The following is an 18,723-nucleotide window of genomic DNA, read 5'->3' as shown; positions in this document are numbered from 1 at the left end:
CCAGTGCCTAAGCATCAGGTTTTGATGATGTATCTGCTGAGACATATTAAATTGGGTGAGCTCAGTCTCTGACCAAACTTTTCCAGCTGATGTGAAAAGAAATCATCCTTCCAAGAGTATAAAAATGCATCTATTATCCATCTCATCAAACACTAGGGCAGTGTTTCCCTACTTCAAATTGTAGGGGAAATCCTAGCTAGAATTAACCCAAATCATTACGTTGAGCGTACAGTCGAGAAATTTTTACTTGATATCTAGTGTGGATTCTGGAAAGACACAGATACTACTGACATGGTCCTAACTGCTAGACAACTTCAAGAAGAGTGCTGAGAGTAATATTTGGATCTTTACTGTGTATTTGCTGATCTTGAAAAAGCCTTCAGTCCATAGCAGGCATCTGGAAATTACTGGCCAAAGTTGGCTATTGGGAAAAGTTTATCCAGCTGAACCATGAATTTCACTAAGGCGAGATAGCTAAAGTCAAAGTTTCCAACCCATTCCCTTGCTACAGTGGAATCAATCGCGATTCTGTTTTAGCTCCCACCTTGTTTAATACCTTGTTTACTTCTGTGCTTACTTATACCTTCAGGAACTTGAATAAAGGAGTGTGTATTTGCTTCAGGATGGAAGGAAAGTTGTACAATTTCTGTCACCTGCTGTTCAAAACTAAGAACAACCTCTATGACCAAGCTTTTGGTCATCTGCCCTAATATATCCTTACATGACTCGTTAAACTTTGTTTGATCGCTCCTGTGAAGTGCCTTGGGATGTTTTACTACACTAAAGGTGCTAAATAAATGCAAGTTGTTGTTTCTGGTTTGTATTTAAGCACCTGGCATGTTTTTAAAATAGCGCTTCAATTTCATTAACTTCTGCATGCTCCGTTAAAGTGGTCTTTGGTTATTTTCAGCCTTTTCAAATTATCCAGTGTCTAAACTACCACATTAGAATGTATTTTTTTTCTTAAGTAGGTTCAAAAATGTGATTCGATTGGATTAATCTGTATCACCCACAAAAAATTTCAATTATTTTGTTTACTATGGAATTAACGGCAACATTAATGGACTAGTTATCAAGAAAACCCTCGTGGTAACTTTTGATAATTGCAATAGACTATTAGACAATAAATAGTTCTTCATAACCTAGTTAAAACGAGCCAGAACATGTCAGTGGTAGTTTCTGACTTCTGAACATGCCACATTATTGCATTCCTAACCATGCTGTCCATTTCTCTTCTTTCTTTCAACTAGTCTAGATTTTAAAAAAATCTCATTGGAGTATAACCTCAAACATAAGTGTGGTGGTGATTACTTTTTGGTAGAGGAGAGAGAGATCATGTGTTGTTTCCATACATGTTGTATTTCCCATTTTAAAGATGCTTGATTTATTTCAACTGCTGTGACTGATTAGAATGAACTGTAGCAATTTTAATATACATATGGCAAATCTGTTGAGACATCTAATGATGGCTCATGATCGTTTGTAGTAAATTTAGATTAGACCAATATAGTGCAGATATTCCTGTTCCTGCAGCTATTGGATTGCGTCGACATGACAATCAGATTAGATGACTGCATGTTGATACGGGCGATCATCTGATTATTCTTCTCTTTAAAAGATTGGATGAAAAGCTGAACAAGCTCTTTTCGGGGCATGTGCTCTTCTCCACCTGATTCTTCGGTATTCTTGTGGCAGTCCATTCGTCCCAGGTGGAGAAAAAGGAAAATCCGTCCATATTTGCAGCTACAGGAAAGAAGAGAAATGCTCAGCGAGGGCTAGGAATATAACGACTTGACATATTTAGAAGTAACAAGCTGACACATCCTGGCCTGTTTTAACCAGGTCACTAAATGATAAAGATTGTTTAATAATCTATTGATACTCAGGAATTGCTTTAATGATTTCCTTGATAACTAGTGTATTCACTGAACAGTTATATACTGCACTGTCTAAGTTAAGTCTAGGATTAAATTGTTGACCTGTCCAGTGAACTGCATCTTCACAAAGAGAAAGAATGGGGAAAATTCAAATAACATCATTCCCAATCTTCCATTTGTGAAAATAAGATTACATTCCATTTGTATTTTTATCAATTCATTCTTAGGATATGAGTGTTCGTGGCAAAGCTGGGATTTATTGCTGGTTTGAAGTTGCCCAAATATACAACTGAGAATCTTGCCAGGCCATTTCAGAGGGCAGTTAAGAGTGAACCATGTTGGCATGGGGCTGAAGTCACATTTAGGCCTGACCACATAAGGGTTTGTAAGAACAATCCAGCATGGTCATTTTTACTGATAGAAGCTGATAATAATTCATAGTGTTGTCACATGCAGTGTAAACTGTTCATGGAGATTTTTTTGTGCCCCTCCCAATTTTCTCTCTCATTGTGAACCTGCATTACCTCACTCAAGTGGCCCTGCTATGCATGTGAATCTGGTGTCAACTCGTATTCCATCATGGTCCTAACAAAGTCAAGCCCAATTCCTGTCTTCATCCACTGGTCCATATATGCACTTTCCAGCAGAGATCAGAGAAGGACTCTTGCTGCTTTCTTTTCTTCACTGCCTCGTCCAGGTGATCTTAACCAAATTATATAGTGCACTTACCATCACTCCAGTTGAGATTAACAAATTCAACATGGCTCAAGATTCAAATCGAGGACTTTTCTGTATGGCTCAGTATCACACCATCAAATAAATTTCTCACTGAACCAGCAGGGGCCGAAGTATATTTTCTCAAAATCTAGGGCAGAAAATGAAGGTGTTGGCTATGTACAAAAGGATACTGAGCTTTTATTTTTGCGAAAAGGACACTGGGTGCATTTAAGGGTGGTGGCACATCAGATAAGGTTGGGGCTGTCATCCTTAAAGAACTTAAGAACCCTCAGGTGTGGTCTTTTGTAATTATTTACCACAATTTCATAGAAGTAAAATGTATAGTCGCCATCAAGTCGCTTCTGTTTTAAGCCACAAGATATAAATTATACCACACCTATGAATATACTTTGGTTCAGTGTCACGAAAACTGTCCAAATAAACAGCTTTAGTGATACTGAACCAAAGTATATTCATAGGTGTGGTATAATTTACATCTTGAGGTTAAAACAAAAATGACTGGGTGGTGAATATACGTTTTACTTGTATGAAATTGTGGTAAATAATTACAAAAGACCACACCCCAGGGTTTTAAATTTATTTAAGGATGACAGCTCCAACCTTACCTGATTTGCTACCATCCTTAAATGCACCCAGTGTCCTATTCGCTTTTTTAAAAAAAAAGCTCAGTATCCTTTTGTACATAGCCAACACCTTTATTTGCAGGTGTTCCTCTGGGGAGTGACCTAGGCCCAACCATCTTCAGATGCTTCATCAATGACAGTCCGTCCATCATAAGGCCAGAAGTGGGCATGTTCACTGATGATTGCGCAATGTTCACCATTCGCGACGACTCAGATACTGAAGCAGCCCATGTCCATATGCAACAAGACCTGGACAACATTCAGGCTTGGGCTGATAAGTGGCAAGTAACATTTGCAGCATATAAGTACCAGGCAATGACCATCTCAAACAAGAGAGAATGTAACCATCTCCCCTTGATGTTCAATAGCATTACCATCGCTGAATCCCCCACTATGAACATCCTGAAGTCACCATTGACCAGAAACTGAACTCGAGTAGCCATATAAATATCGTGACTACAACAGCAGGTCAGAGGCTAGGAATGCTGGGGCGAGTAACTCACCTATTGACTTCCTAAAGCCTGTCCACCATCTACAAGGCACAAATCAGGAATGTGATGGAATACTCTCCACTTGCCTGGATGAGTGCAGCTCCAACAACACTCAAGAAGCTCGACACCATCCAGGACAAAGCAGCCTGCTTGATCAGCACCCCATCCACCAGCTTCAACGTTCACTCCCTTCACCACCGAAGCGCAGTGGCAACAGTGCGGACCATCTGCAAGGTGCACTGCAGCAACTCACCAAAGTTCCTTCGACAGCACCTTCCAAACCTGCGACCTCTACCACCTAGAAGGACAAGGGCAGTAGATGCATGGGAACACCACCACCTGCAAGTTCCCCTCCAAGCCACACATCATCCTGACTTGGAACTATATCGCCGTTCCTTCATTGTTGCTGGGTCAAAATCCTGGAACTCCATTCCTAACAGCATTGTTGGTGTACCTACACTAGATGGACTGCAGCAGTTCAAGAAGGCAGCTCACCACCACCTTCTCAAGGGCAGTTAGGAATGGACACCAAATGCTGGCCTAGCGAGCGATGCCCACATCCCAGAAATGAATTTTAAAAAATTCAAAAGTTTATAGGTGCAGCATTTTGCAGATTACCATATCATCTCTGATTGGTTGTCATCAAGCTGGAACTTGCTGAATAATCAACAGCACGTGAATAACACACACCGTTCTTAATGCGCAAATTAGCCAGCAAGTTCAAGAGATTACCAGATAAGAACAATTTGCGTTTATAATCGTCCCTTAAATGTAGCAAAATGTCCCAAGGCGATTAACGAGAATGTTATCAATAAAAATTTTGACACTGAGCCACAGAAGGAGATAGCAGGACAGATGACCAAATGCTTGGTCAAAGAGGTAGGTTTTAGGGAACATTTTAAAAGAGCAGAGAGAGGGAGAGAAGCAGAGTTTTAGTGAGGGAATTGAGCTTTTGGCCAAGACGGTTGAAAGTACGGGCCATCAATTGTAGAGCAATTAAAATTGGGAATGCGCAAGATGTCAGAATTGGAGGAACGCAGAGATCTCAAAGGCTTGTCGGGCTGGAGGATGTTACAGGGATAGGGATTGGCAAGGCCGTGGAGAGATTTGAAAAGGCTGAGGATTTTAAAATTAAGGCATTGTTGGACGGGGAGCCACTGCAGGTCAGCAAGCATAAGGGTGATGGAAGGTAAATAGCACTTTGTTCTCTATTGCAAGGGGGTTGGAGTACAGGAATAAATAAGTTTTGCTACAATTGTATAAGGCTTTGGTGAGACCAACCTGGAGTACTAGGTACAGTTTTGGTCTCCATCTGGAAAGAAGGATATACTTGCCTTGGAGGCGGTAGCGATTTGTTCTGGGAATGAGAGTGTTGTCCTATGATAGACTGAGTAAATTAGGCTTACACTCCTACACTGTCTGGACTTTGGAAGAATGAAGGGTGATCTGAGTAAAATGTATAAGATTCTGAAGGGGCTTGGCAGGGTAGACACTGAAAGGTTGTTTCCCCTGGCTCGGGAATCTAGAACACAAGGGCATAGTGTCAGTTTAAGTGGTCATTTAGGACTGCAATGAGGAGAAATTTGATCACTCAGAGGGTTGTGAATCTTTAGAATTGTCGACTCCACAGGGTCGTGATTGCTCCATTGTTGAGTTTATTTAAGGCTGAGATAGGCAGGCGTTTTGGTCTCTCAGGAAATCCAGGTATATGGGGAGCATGCAGGAAAGTGGAGTTGAGGCAGAAGATCAGCCATGATCATCTTCAATGGTGCAGGCTCGAGGGGCCATATAAAATAGAATGGTTACAGCACGGAAGGAGGCCATTTGGTCCGTTGCATCCATGCCAGCTCTATAAGAGCTATTCAGCTAGTCCCATAGCCCTGAAAACTTTTTCTCTTCAGGTAATTAACCAATTCCTCTTTGAAAATCACGATTGAATCTGCCTCCACCATAATCTCAGGCAGTGCATTCCAGATCCTAACCATTCGCTGTGTAAGAAAAGATTTTCCTCATGTTGCTTCTAGTTCTTTTGCCAGTTGCCTTAAATCAGCGGCCTCTGATTCTTGACCCTTCTCCCAATGGGAACAGTTTCCCTCTATCTATTCTGACAAGACCCCTCATGATTTTGAACACCTCTCAAATCTTCCCTCAACCGTCTCTTTGAAGAGAACAGCCACGCTTCGCCAGTCTATCCTTGTAATTGAATTCTCTCATCCTCGAAACCATTCTAAAATCTTTTCTGCATCCTCTCCAATGCCTTCACATCTTTCCTAAAGTGTGGTGCCCAGAATTGGACTCAATACTCCAGTTGAGACCTAACCAGTTTTAAAAAAAATAAAGGTGCACCATAACTTTCTTGCTTTTGTACTCTATGCCCCTATTTATAAAGCCCAGGATTCCATGGGACTTATTAACCAGTTTCTGAACCTGCCCTGCCACCTTCAATGATTTGTGCGCATATACCTCAGGTCCCTCTGTTCCTTCACCCCCTTTAGAATTGTATATTTCCTTCGAAAAAGTACCACTTCACACGTCTGCATTAAATTTCATCTGACACATGTCTGTCCATTCCACCAGCCTGTCTCTGTGCTCTTGAAGTCTCTCACTATCTTCCTCACAGTTCACAATACTTCCAAGTTTTGTGTCATCTGCAAATTTTGAAATTGTGCCCTATACACCCAAGTCTAGGTCCACCCACTATCTACCTTCCTCCAGTCTGAAAAACAACCATTCACCATGAATCCCTGTTTCCTGCCATTCAGCCAACTTCGTATCCCAGCTGCTACTGTCCCTTTTATTCCATGGGCTTTAACTTTGCTGACAAGCCTGTTATGTGACACTTTATCAAATGCCTTTTGGAAATCCATATACACCACAGCAACCGCATTACCCTCATCAACCCTCTCTGTTTCCTCATCGAAAATTTTGGTCAACTTAGTTAAACACGATTTTGCCTTAACAAATCCATGCTGGCTTTCCTTAGTTAATCCATATTTGTCCAAGTGACTTGTTAATTTTGTTCCGGATTATTGTTTCTGAAAGCTTTCCCACCACCGAGGTTAAACTGACAGGCCTGTAGTTGCTGGGTTTACCCTTGCACCTTTTTTGAACGAGGGTGTAACATTTGCAATTCCCCAGTCCTCTGGCACCATCCTGAGTCTAAGGAAGATTGGAAGATTATGGCCAATGCCTCTACAATTTCCACCCTTACTTCCCTAAGTAGCCTTGGATGCATCTCATCTGGTCCTGGTGACTCACGACCTTTAAGTACAGCCAGCCTATCTAATACCTCCTCTTAATCAGTTTTTATCCCATCCAGTGTCTCAACTACCTCCTCCTTCACTATTACTTTGGCAGCCCTTTCTTCCTTGGTAAAGACAGATGCAAAGTAGTTATTTAGTCCCTCAGCTGTACCCTCTGCCTCCATGTGAAAATACCCTTTTTGGTCCCGAATTGGCCACACTCCTCCTCTTACCACCTTTTCACTATTTATTTGCCTATAGAAAACTTTTGGATTCCCTTTTATGTTGGTTTTAGGAATATGCAGGAGAACATCACAGCTAACTGCACAGCTGCTGAGTCAGCTGCTGCATTGTAATCTCGGTTCTGGATCAGAGAGGATAGCCAGTCACAGCATGGCAGGATTGTCAGAAAAGGGGTTTACACCTCTGCATTATGTGTCAAAGGCTCATATAAATCGCAGTTCCCAACATTAATGATCCAGACAATAAAAACAGGAAATGCTGGAAATTCTCAATAGGTTTGGCAGCATCTGTGGAGAGAGAAACAGAGTTGATGTTTCAGTTCGATGGCCTTCCATCAGAACAAATGGAGTTCACGTTTTTGGTCGATTAATAATCCAGCTGGAATTACTGAAATGCACCTTTATCTTTTTAAATGGATAGTTGATGGGCACTAATTGCTGAACTAATTTTAATTAATTTAAATGGATTATGTCATTGAATAATTTTAATAACATGGAAGTTAATAACAAAAGGATTTCATTCACTTATTTGAATTTCCATTTAAATGAATACCATTTCATCACATTCAAACATAATCTCTTTCTGCCGAGATTTAACTTGGGTTTCCAAATAATTAGTATCAAGGGATTGAAATGTTTGCAATTAGATTGCTTAGATGGGACAAATCACCATGTCTTAAAACTTCTAAGCCTCCATAATTCTTTTTTGTGGTCGATTAAAGTAGAGAACTTGTCAATGATTTACAGCACTGAAGCAAACGCAGGATTGTTGATAAAGGGGAAGCCCTATTTGTCACATGTTTGGATTTTCAGAAATCATTCAATAAGGTGTCACGCAAGAGGTTGTTACACAAGATTAGGGCTTATCAATATAGAATATAAATAAATGGGTCATTTTTAGGTTGGCAGGCTGTAACTAGTGGGGTGACACAAGGATCAGTGCTTGGGCCTCGACTAGTTAGAATCTTCAATGACTTAGATGAGGGGTGAAGTGTAATGTATCCAAGTTTTCTTTCAATACAAAGCTAGGATGGAAGGTAAGCTGTGAGAAGGATGCAAAGAGACTGCAAAGTGATGTAGGTAGGTTAAGTGATTGGTGATTAAGTGGAGTATAATATGGGGAAGTGTGAAATTATTCACTTTGGTAGTACGATTGGAAAAGCAGAAATTTTTTAAAAGGTGAAAGACTAGCAAATTTTCATGTGCAAAGGGATTTGGGTTTCCTTGTACACAAATCACAGAGTTAACATGCAAGTACAGCAGAAGTAGGAAGAGGAGTAGGCCCTCGAGTTGGTTCCACTATTCAATGAGATCATGGCTGATCTGTGACTTAATTCCATATACCCACCTTTGCCCCATATCCCTTAATACCTTAGGTTGACAAAAATCTATCCATCTCATATTTAAAATTAACAAGTGATCTCCAAACTTGAGTTCCAAACTTCCGGCCTCCTGTGTAGAAGTGTTTATTAGTTTCAGTCAGGGAAGGTCTGTCTCTATTCTTTAGACTATGCCCCCAGTCCTAGAGTCTTCAATCAGCAGAAATAGTTTCTCTGTATCTACCCACCAGTTCCTCTTAATATCTTGATGACTTGATGGTGATTTGATGGAAGTTTTTTAAATTCCAGGGAATACAAGCCTAGTTTGTGTAATCTCTCCTCATAATTTAACCTTGGAGTCCAGGTATTATTCTGGGAAATCTATGCAGCACTCCCTCCAGGGCCATTGTATTCCAAAGGTGTGCTGCCCAGAACTGCTCACAGTACTCCTTAGGTAAGCTAATGGTATTTTAGCCTTTTTTTGCAAGGGGTTTGGAGTATAAGACTAAGGATGTCTTGCTGCAATTTGGTGAGACCACACTTGGAGTACTGTGTACACTTTTGGTCTCAGTACTCAAGAAAGGATATACATGTCTTGGAGGGGGTGCAACGAGGTTCACTAGATTGATTCTTGGACTGAAAGGGGTGCCCTATTAAGAGACATGGAGTAGAATGGGCCTATTTTCTCTGGAGTCCAGCAGAATGAAAGATGATCACATTGAAGTGTTTAAAATTCTGGGAGGGATTGACAAGGTTGATGATGAGAGGCTGTTTTCCCTGGCTGGAGAGTCTAGAACCAGGGGTCATAGTCTCAGGATAAGGGGTCGGCTATTTAGCATGAAATGAGAAATTTCTTCACTCGGAGGATTGTGAATCTTAGGAATTCTCTATAACAGTGGATTGTGAATACTAAGCCACTGAGTATATTCAAGGCTAAGATCAATAGACTTTTGGGCACTAAGGGAATTGAGGGATATGGGGATAAGGCTGAAAAGTGGAGTTGATGTAGTCATTCAGTAATAATCTTAATGAATGGCGGAGCAGGCTTGAGTGCCACGTGGCCTACTCCTGCTCCTATTTCTTATGAGGTTGGTTTGGAGAGGGAGAGGAGCTGTAATGGATCCAAACTGACATATTGGATATTTAGAAATGTGATTTTCATTGACACTATTTAATGTCAGCCAGGGCTCCGTTGGTAGCACTCTGGCCTCTGAATGACGAGGTAGTGGGTTCAAGTCCCACTCCAGGACTTGAGCATAAATATCAAGGCTGACACTCCAGTGCAGTTCTAAGGGAGCGCTGCATTGTCGAAGGTGCCATCTTTCAGATGAGATGTTAAACCGAGGTCCCTTCTGCCTTCTCAGTTGGATGTAAAAGATCCCGTGGCACTATTTTGAAGAAGAGCAGGGAGTTACCTCTCGTGCTGGCCAATATTTAACCCTAAATGAATATCCAAAAACAGATTATTTGGTCATTATCACGTTGCTTTCAATAAGGTCCCACACAAAAGGTTAGCAAGCAAAATTAGAACACATGGGATTGGGGGTAATATACTGGCATGGATTGAGAATTGTTTAACAGACAGAAAGCAGAGAGTAGGAATAAACTGGTCATTCTCATGTTGGCAGGCTGTGACTAGCGGGATACTGCGAGAATCAGTGCTTGGGCCCCAGCAATTCATAATCTATATCAGTGATTGTAATGTACATGTAATATTTCCAAATTTGCTGATGACACAAAACTAGGTGGGAATGTCAGTTGTGAGAAGGATGCAGAGAGGTTTCAAGGGGATTTGGACAGGCTAAGCGAGTGGGCAAGAACATGCCAGAGGGAATATAATGTGGAAAATGTGAAGTTATCCTCTTTGGCAGGAAAAACAGAAATGCAGAGTATTTCTTAAATTGTGAGAGATTGGCAAATGTTGATGTCCAAAGGGGCCTGGATGTCCTTGTTCATAAGTCACTGAAAGCTAACATGCAGGCGCAGCAAGCAGTTGGGAAGACAAATGGTATGTCGGCCTTCATTGCAAGAGGATTTGAATACAGGAGTAAAGAAATCTTGTAATTGTATAGAGCCTTGGTGAGACAGCACCTGGTGTATTGTGTACAGTTTTGGTCTTGCCTAAAGAAGGATATATTTGCTATAGAGGAAGTGCAAAAAAGATTCACCAGACTAATTCCTGGGATGGCGGGATTGTCCTTTGAGGAGAGATAGAGGAGACTGGGCCTGCGTTCTTTTGAGTTTAGAAGAATGAGAGGTGGTCTCATTGAGGCATAAAAAATTCTTCCAGAGCTTGACAAGGTTGATGCAGTAAGGATATTTCCCCTGACTGGGGTGGGGTGGGGGGGGGTCTAGAACCCGGGGACACAGTCTGAGAATAAGGGGTAGGCCATTTATGACTGAGATGAGGAGGAATTTCTTCACTCAGAGTGGTGAATCAGTGGAATTCTCTAACCCAGTGGGCTGTGGATGCTCCATCATTGATTATGTTCGAGAGAGATTGATTTCTAGCTATTAAAGATATCAAGGGATATGGGGATAGTGTGAGAAAATAGCCTTGAGGTAGATGATCAGTCATGATCTAGTTGAATGACAGAGCAGGCTCGAGAAGCCGAATGGTCTACTCTCCCTATTTCCTATGTTCCTCTGCTGTTCATGGGAGCTTGATGTGTTGCTATGATCCCTTTATTACAACCGTGCCAACACTTCAAAAGTATTTCATTGGCTGTAAAGCACTTTGGGATGTCCTGCGTCATGAAATGGCACAATATAAATGCAAGCCATTCTGTTTTTAGTATTGACTGCATAGATCTTATGGATGACTGAACCCAGTATCTGGATTGGCCTGGTTTGTCCAGGCATAGTGCAGACCTCTGTTTTACATCATGTTTGTCAGCTCAGCTTAGTTGATAGCACTCTTGCTTTTGATTTGGGCTTTCCAACTCTGGTTGGATGTATTCCTGGAGGTTTGGTCACGTGCTATTTAGCTCAGTTGAGTGTCTCCGTATCCTCGCATCCATAACATGTGCTTTGGAAAACATCGGAACCCAGTATGAATCATTGATTTTTAGGCAGCAGGGTTTGGAAAACTATCAAGAGTAGATCAGAGAGGCTGCATGGTGATATAAAATTTTCATGCTCCCTTGTGCTGCACCACAGTGATTGGAGGCTGATTTATTTATGATTTCCCACACAGAGTTCTCAATCTCATCTGCACTGTTGGATGCTGATAGGTGGTGAAAGGAGGTCTGTTGCTTTCTTATAGAGGTGAGGGGAGTACCATGGAGTCTCCCTAGACCACTCTTATCTGCAGCTTTGTTTTGGCTATGTCAAGTTTCAGTCTATTTTCTATGGCACAGGAAGGCTTTAAACAAGAAAATGTGGAAGGCTTGTTATTGCTGGAAGTCAAGTGGTTTCCTGGAAAGGCTTGTTTTCATCACAAGACCTCTCAGTGCCCCTTTTTCAAAAAACATTTCCAGGGACTGTTTTTCAAAGTCAAATGGCCTTTACATGACCCCCTTTGAAAATCTCAAAGTTTAAAATTTCTTCAATCTTTCAAAAATGAATCCTCAAAAAACATATTTAACAAAACACAGAGGCACTTGGTAACACTATTCACTTCGTTCTCTTTTCCTGGTTCACTTTCATTCCTGTTTTACACGTTGTGGTTTTTTCTAGTTTGCTCTACCATATTTTCACTTTCTCTTCTGTGGATTGGTGGATTGCTCCCCCATGTTCTTGTTTCATACTGTCATTTTCCATTCCTTGTTGGCTGTTCTGTTGTCCTCTTTTCTGGTCCACTCTCTCTTCTGGTTCACTTACTTTCTCTTTGTTTTTTTTTTCTGCTTCGCCGTCTCTCCATTTACAGTATATCTTGGGATTCCTCTGCTGCCCGCTCCCTTTCCACCCTCTCTTTACTGCTTCCTTTCTCCTCTTCCCACCAACACCCGCCTTCCTGTCAGCCTTTGCTCAGTGGTAGCGCTTTTGACTCTGTCACAAGGCTTCAAGTCCTGCTGCAAAATGTAATCTGGGTTGAGGGAGTGCTGCATTGTTGGAGATGCTGTCTTTTGGATGAGATATTGAATTGAGATCCCATCTGTTCCCTTAGATAGACATTACAGATTCCATAGTAGTATTCAGCAACGATCAAGAGAATTGTCTTAGCATCCTGGCTAAAATGTATCCCTCAACCAACACCATCAAAAACAGATTGATTATTTATTGCTATTTGTGGGATCTTATTGTGCGCAAATTGGTTACTTTGCTTACAAAACAGTGACTATACTTCAGAAGTGACTCATTGGCAGTGAAGTGCTTTGGGATATTCTGAGGAAATGAAGAAACATGGGTGAGAAGGATCTTGCATAACTCATTTGACATGCAACCAATGAGAAAACACCGCAATGACCCTCCATTCCCATAACAGTGTAATTCTGTTTGCTCAGTTTTTCGAATACCATAACATATTGCAAATTCACATTTGAAGTTGCAAACCTATATACAAAACAATGCTAATTTGTTATCTTGCTTCCCAGTGAAATGGCCAACATTCCCCCTTTAACTACCACCACCAAAACAGATTAACTGGTCGTTCGTTTCATTATTTATATGTTCTTGCTATGCACAAAATAGTTACTCGGTTTGCCAGAATAACAAGTCACTACACTTCATTGCATGAGAAGCATTTGAAATCTTTGAAAAAGACTTGCATTTATTTAGTGCCTTTCACAACCACAGGATGCCCTAAAGCACTTCACAGCCAATGAAGGATGAAGCATTTGCATCTGTCTTCAGCCAGAAGTGTTGAGTGGATGATCCATCTCGGCCTCCTTCTGAGGTCCTCAACATCACAGGTGCCAGTCTTCAGCAAATTCGATTCACCCCATGTGATATCAAGAAACGCCTGAAGGCACTGGATATTACAAAGGTTATGGGTCCTGACAACATTCCAGCTGTAGTATTCAAGACTTGTGCTGCAGAACTTGCTCCTAGCCAAGCTGTTTCAGTATAGCTACTACACTGGCATCTACCTGACAGTGTGGAAAATTGCCCAGGTATGTCCAGTCTACAAAAGCAGAACAAATCAATTACTGCCCCATCAGTCTACTCTTGATCATCAGCAAAGTGATGGAAGATATTGTCGACAGTGCTATCAGGCGCCACTTAAACAGCAATAACCTGCTCACTGACGCTCAGTTTGGGTTCTGCCAGGGCCACTCGGCTCCTGACCTCATTACAACCTTAGTCCAAACATGGACAAAAGAGCTGAACTCCAGAGATGAGGGGAGAGTGATTGCCCTTGATATCAAAGAGCCCTAGCCAAATGGGAATTGGGGAAAACGCTACACTGGTTGGAGTCCTACCTAGCAAAAAGGGAGATGGTTGTGATTGTTGGAGGCCAATTATCTCAGCTCCAGGACATGGTTGCAGGAGTTCCTTAGGGTAGCATCCTAGGGAGGCCCAATAATCTTCAGCTGCTTCATCAGTGACCTTCCCTCCATCATAAAGTCAGAAGTGGGGATGTTTGCTGCTGATTGTACAATGGTTAGTACTATTCACAACTCCTTAGATACTGAAGCGGTCTGTATCCATATGCAGCAAGACCTCGACAACATTCAGGCTTGGGCCGATAAGTGGCAAGTAACATTCGTGCCACACAAGTGCCAGGCAATGACCATCTCCAAGAGAGAATCTAACCATCTTCGCTTGACATTTAACGGCATTACCATCGCTGAATCCCCCACCATCAACATTCTGGGGGTTACCGTTGACCAGACACTGAACTGGATCAGCCATATAAATACTGTGGCTACAAGAGCAGGTCAGAGGCTGGGAATTCTGTGGCGAGTAAATCACCACCTGTTTCCCCAAAGCCTGTCCACCATCTACAAGGCACAAGTCTGGAGTGTGATGGAATACTCTCCACTTGCCTGGATGAGTGCAGCTCCAACAACACTCAAGAAGCTAGACACCATCCAGGACAAAGCAACCCCACTTGATCGGCATCCCAGTCAATATCTTAATCATTCACTCCCTCCACCACCGACACACACCCCTACAAGGTGCACTGCAGCAACTCACCAAAGCTCCGTCGACAGCATCTTCCAAACCCACGACCTCTACCACCTAGAAGGACAAGGGCAGCGGATGTATGGGTACACCACCACCTGCAAGTTCCCCTCCAAGCCACACACCATCCTGACTTGGTACTATAATCGCCCTTCCTACACTGTTGCTGGGTTGAAAACCTGGACCTCCCTTCCGAACAGCACTGTGGGTGTACCTACACCAGATGGACTGCAGCAGTTCAAGAAGGAAGCTCACCACGATCTTCTCGAGGGCAGCTCGGGTTGGGCAACAAATGCTGGCCTTGCCTGTGACACCCGCATCCTATGAAGCAAATAATTTTAAACAAGTACTTTTGAAGTGTAATCACTGTTGTAATATAGGAAATGTGACTACCAATTTGTGCACAGCAAGCTGTCACAAACAGCAATGCGACAATGACCAGGAATGTTGGTCGAGGTATAAATATTGGCCAGGAAGGGCACCGAGGATAACTCCCCCGCTCTTCTTCAAAATCGTGCCGTGGTAATCTTTTACGTCCATCTGAGAGGGCAGATGATTCCTCGGTTTAATGTTCCATCCAAAAGGTGGCACCTCTAACAGTGCAGCACTCCCTCGGTACTGCACTGGAGTGTCAGCCTTGACTTTTCTATTCTAGTCCTGGAGTGAGACTTACAACTTTCTGACTCCGAGGTGAGAGTGCTACTAACTGAGTCACAGCTTTGAGGAACTTGATAGGGTTCTCTAAATATGCAAGACAACTGCTATCTTAAAAACAAACGTGAGGTTTTTTAACTAACTTGCTTAGCAATAACCTGCTCAGTGATGCGCAGTTTGGGTACCGCCAGGGCCACTCAGCTCCTGACCTTATTACAGCCTTGGTTCAAACGTGGACAAAAGAGCTGAACTCGTGAGGTGAGAGTGACTGCCCTTGACATCAAGGCAGCATTTGACCAAGTATGGCATCAAGGAGTCCTAGCAAAACTGAAGTCAATGGGAATCAGGGGGAAAGCTCTCCGCTGGTTGGAGTCATATCTAGCACAAAGGAAGATGGTTGTGGTTGTTGGAGGTCAATCATCTGAGCTCCAGGACATCACTGCAGGAGTTCCTCAGGGTAGTGTCCTAGCCCAACCATCTTCAGCTGCTTCATCAATGACCTTTCTTCAATCAGAAGGTCAGAAGTGGGGATGTTCGCTGATGATTGCACAATGTTTGCACCATTTGTGACTCCTCAGATACTGAAGCAGTCCGTGTAAAAATGCAGCAAGAGCTGGACAATATCCAGGCTTGGGCTGATAAGTGGCAAGTAAGTGGGGCGGCGCAGTGGTTAGCACCGCAGCCTCACAGCTCCAGCGACCCGGGTTCAATTCTGGGTACTGCCTGTGTGGAGTTTGCAAGTTCTCCCTGTGTCTGTGTGGGTTTCCTCCGGGTGCTCCGGTTTCCTCCCACATGCCAAAGACTTGCAGGTTGATAGGTAAATTGGCCATGATAAATTGCCCCTAGTATAGGTAGGTGGCCGGGAAATATAGGGACAGGTGGGGATGTGGTAGGAATATGGAATTAGTGTAGGATTAGTATAAATGGGTGGTTGATGGTCGGCACAGACTCGGTGGACCGAAGGGCCTGTTTCAGTGCTGTATCTCTAAACTAAACTAAGTACGCAAGAAATCATTCTGTACAGCGCTGGAAGAATTGTGCAGCAGCAATGTCAAAAGCACTGTTGTATTTCTGTTTCTTTTCCACCAGGTAACTGGTTTGGCACAGATTACAGAAGCTACTGTATTTCTTAAAGAATTATTGCAAGCTTTCCTCCACCATGCTCATTTTTGGAAATCTGAGCTAGCCCAGCTGTCTCTGCAACTGCTCTGTGTTTGTGAATTGAGCCTGAAAATCACTGGTGAATTCTCCTTCCTTATTCATCAAATTCAGATGATTGCCTGCAATGTTCCTGAGGTAAGCAGTACGAATTTTAAATGTACAGGTATTAATAAATAGATTTGTCCTGACGCATTATTGTAAAATGTACAAGCTATGTCCTTTCACCCCATCAGCATTATTCGGTTAAATAAATCTGCTGGGCAACAAAAAATGGAATGACGATATATCCTCATGTTGGTGAATATTATATAAATTATAATACTCTCAAGTCTCAGCCAAAGCCTTAATGCATCTTAGTATTGAATTAATGCTGACAAACACTTTGGGCTGCACCCTTGGGAGTAATAACATCTCCTCAACTCCACGGGGCCTTATGTTGCCGTTGAAATTTGGAAAATGCTGTAAATACTCAGCAGGTCTGGCAACTTGTGTGGAGAGAGCAACAGTTAATGTTTCAAGTCGATGACCTTTTATCAGAACTGGGCGAAGTTTTTATTTTAGATTTCCAGCATCTGCAGTATTTTGCTTTTGTTTCCCTTTAAAATTTTGTTGCTGTGCACGACCTATTTTTGAGTGCGTGGTCCCTTTAAGTTTATTATCAGATGATCGCACATATGCATTATTTATCCCAGAACAAGGCCTATACAGTACCTGTCAGGCTAATGCGCAGTCATGCATTTGCGCAGTTTAGTGGGAACATTGGTGCCTTATGCTCCGTGTGTATGATGCACCATAGGTAGTCTCTTAATCTCTATATAATGTAATTTTAATCCTTATTCAATTATATTATTACTTCCTTCACAGGAATCTCAACTAAAGAATTAGGGCTGTCAGGAACTCAGATTGAAAAAAGTTCAAGTGGCATTTCAACTGTCAAATCATTTTACACAATGTACATGTCACATATGGAGCCCACTAGCTTTGAAAGCCCTGGGACATTAATATCCTGCGGTCTCCTGCTGCCAGAACACCAACTTCATGTAGTCTGGAAAGCAAGATGCCTGCCTCTTCAGATCCTTGGCTCCAAAACAAATGACTTTAATTAGAGAAGGGGTACTGGTTGTGAATTGAAATGCACTTTAAAAAGAAAATCAAAACTACTGCTCCTTATCGGTTGACATTCATAAAACAATTGTTGGCTAGCCTCCAACCTTCAGATCTCTGTAACTTGCTTCTCGTTTCCTTAAGGCTTTCTGGAGTCTATGAATTTGTTTTCTCTGTGCCAATAAGCTCTCTTGTGTGCTGCTATCTGCAGAAGCATCACCGTGTGTTGAAAAATTTATTGGAGTCCTTCATGCCAAATAGTTTGTGCCCACAAAAGTTGCAAGAGCATAAATCTACTTGTTTTCTGGATGTGCAATGTGAATTCTTGAAATAGAATGCATGTTTTTTTAGTTGTTGAATATATTTGCAACTTGCATACTTACTTTGTCTCATCCATAGGATAATGTTTGTTTACTTGTCTAACTTTGTAATCTTATTATCGGACAAATTTCCAGTCAACCCAGTGGATGCAGAGTTGTGTTTTATAAAGATTCTGTCATAGCCATAGGTGAATGGATAGGATAGTGCTCATACTTACAATGAGGGAAACTTAAAATATACAAGGATTCCTCTCCATTCCTCCCCATGAGCAACATTCAGTTAAAAAAAATCCACTGGCCAATAGAGAATGAAATGGCAATATATCCTCATGTTTGTTCATATTTACAATGAGAGAAACTTAATCGAATTGTGTTCTATTTATTTTTATGCATCATTCGTATATCTAAAATATGACAGAACTTTACTTGGCTTTAGGTACTAATAAGTCAATCAAGGACATTATTGCAGTCATTCTGAATGTACTTCAAACTTGTTGCATTGTAATCATTTTTGTCATAATGATTTGTGTTCTGATGCAGTATGAAATATACACATCAGTTTTTCTTCTAAGCCTGCGAAGGACCAATTTCATCTGCTTTCTTTTAAAAACTGATCTGTTTGTAGAGTATTCCTGTTGAAGAGATGCTTGTTGGACTGAGCTTACTTCTGCTCCAGACTCCAGTGTGTCAGCATGAGCCCATTTTGAATCTCGGTAAGATTGAAATTAATGCTATAAAAGAGTCTTGGGTGTGAGGAAGGGATGAGCTCTTTTGAGGCCCCAGTGTTGAGTCACAAAATCTTGAGCAAAATGATTGCTGAAGAAACTAGGATTTTTTCCTCTTATTCTTGTAGGTCGCAAGTAGAATGGATTGTTTGCAGATA

The 18,723-nt window shown here is 41.9% G+C and overlaps 1 protein-coding gene across 12 annotated transcripts in view; it reads left to right on the top strand.

The window, feature by feature from the left end:
- Positions 1 to 18,723, top strand: part of focad (focadhesin) — a 268,225-nt gene that overhangs the window by 72,253 nt on the left and 177,249 nt on the right. For 11 of the 12 annotated variants that reach the window (XM_068030258.1, XM_068030260.1, XM_068030265.1 and 8 more), the window contains 2 exons: positions 16,345 to 16,551; positions 18,466 to 18,553. In XM_068030258.1, coding sequence (XP_067886359.1) covers positions 16,345 to 16,551; positions 18,466 to 18,553 — 295 coding nt within the window. Of the gene's footprint in view, positions 1 to 16,344; positions 16,552 to 18,465; positions 18,554 to 18,723 lie in introns of those variants that run through there. The other variant, XM_068030271.1, reaches the window with a different exon arrangement.

This window comes from Heterodontus francisci, chromosome 4 (assembly GCF_036365525.1).
Source record: "Heterodontus francisci isolate sHetFra1 chromosome 4, sHetFra1.hap1, whole genome shotgun sequence".
Lineage (NCBI taxonomy): Eukaryota > Metazoa > Chordata > Chondrichthyes > Heterodontiformes > Heterodontidae > Heterodontus > Heterodontus francisci.
The sequence above is the reverse complement of the archived record's forward strand: the minus strand, read 5'-3'. Positions and strand labels throughout refer to the sequence as shown.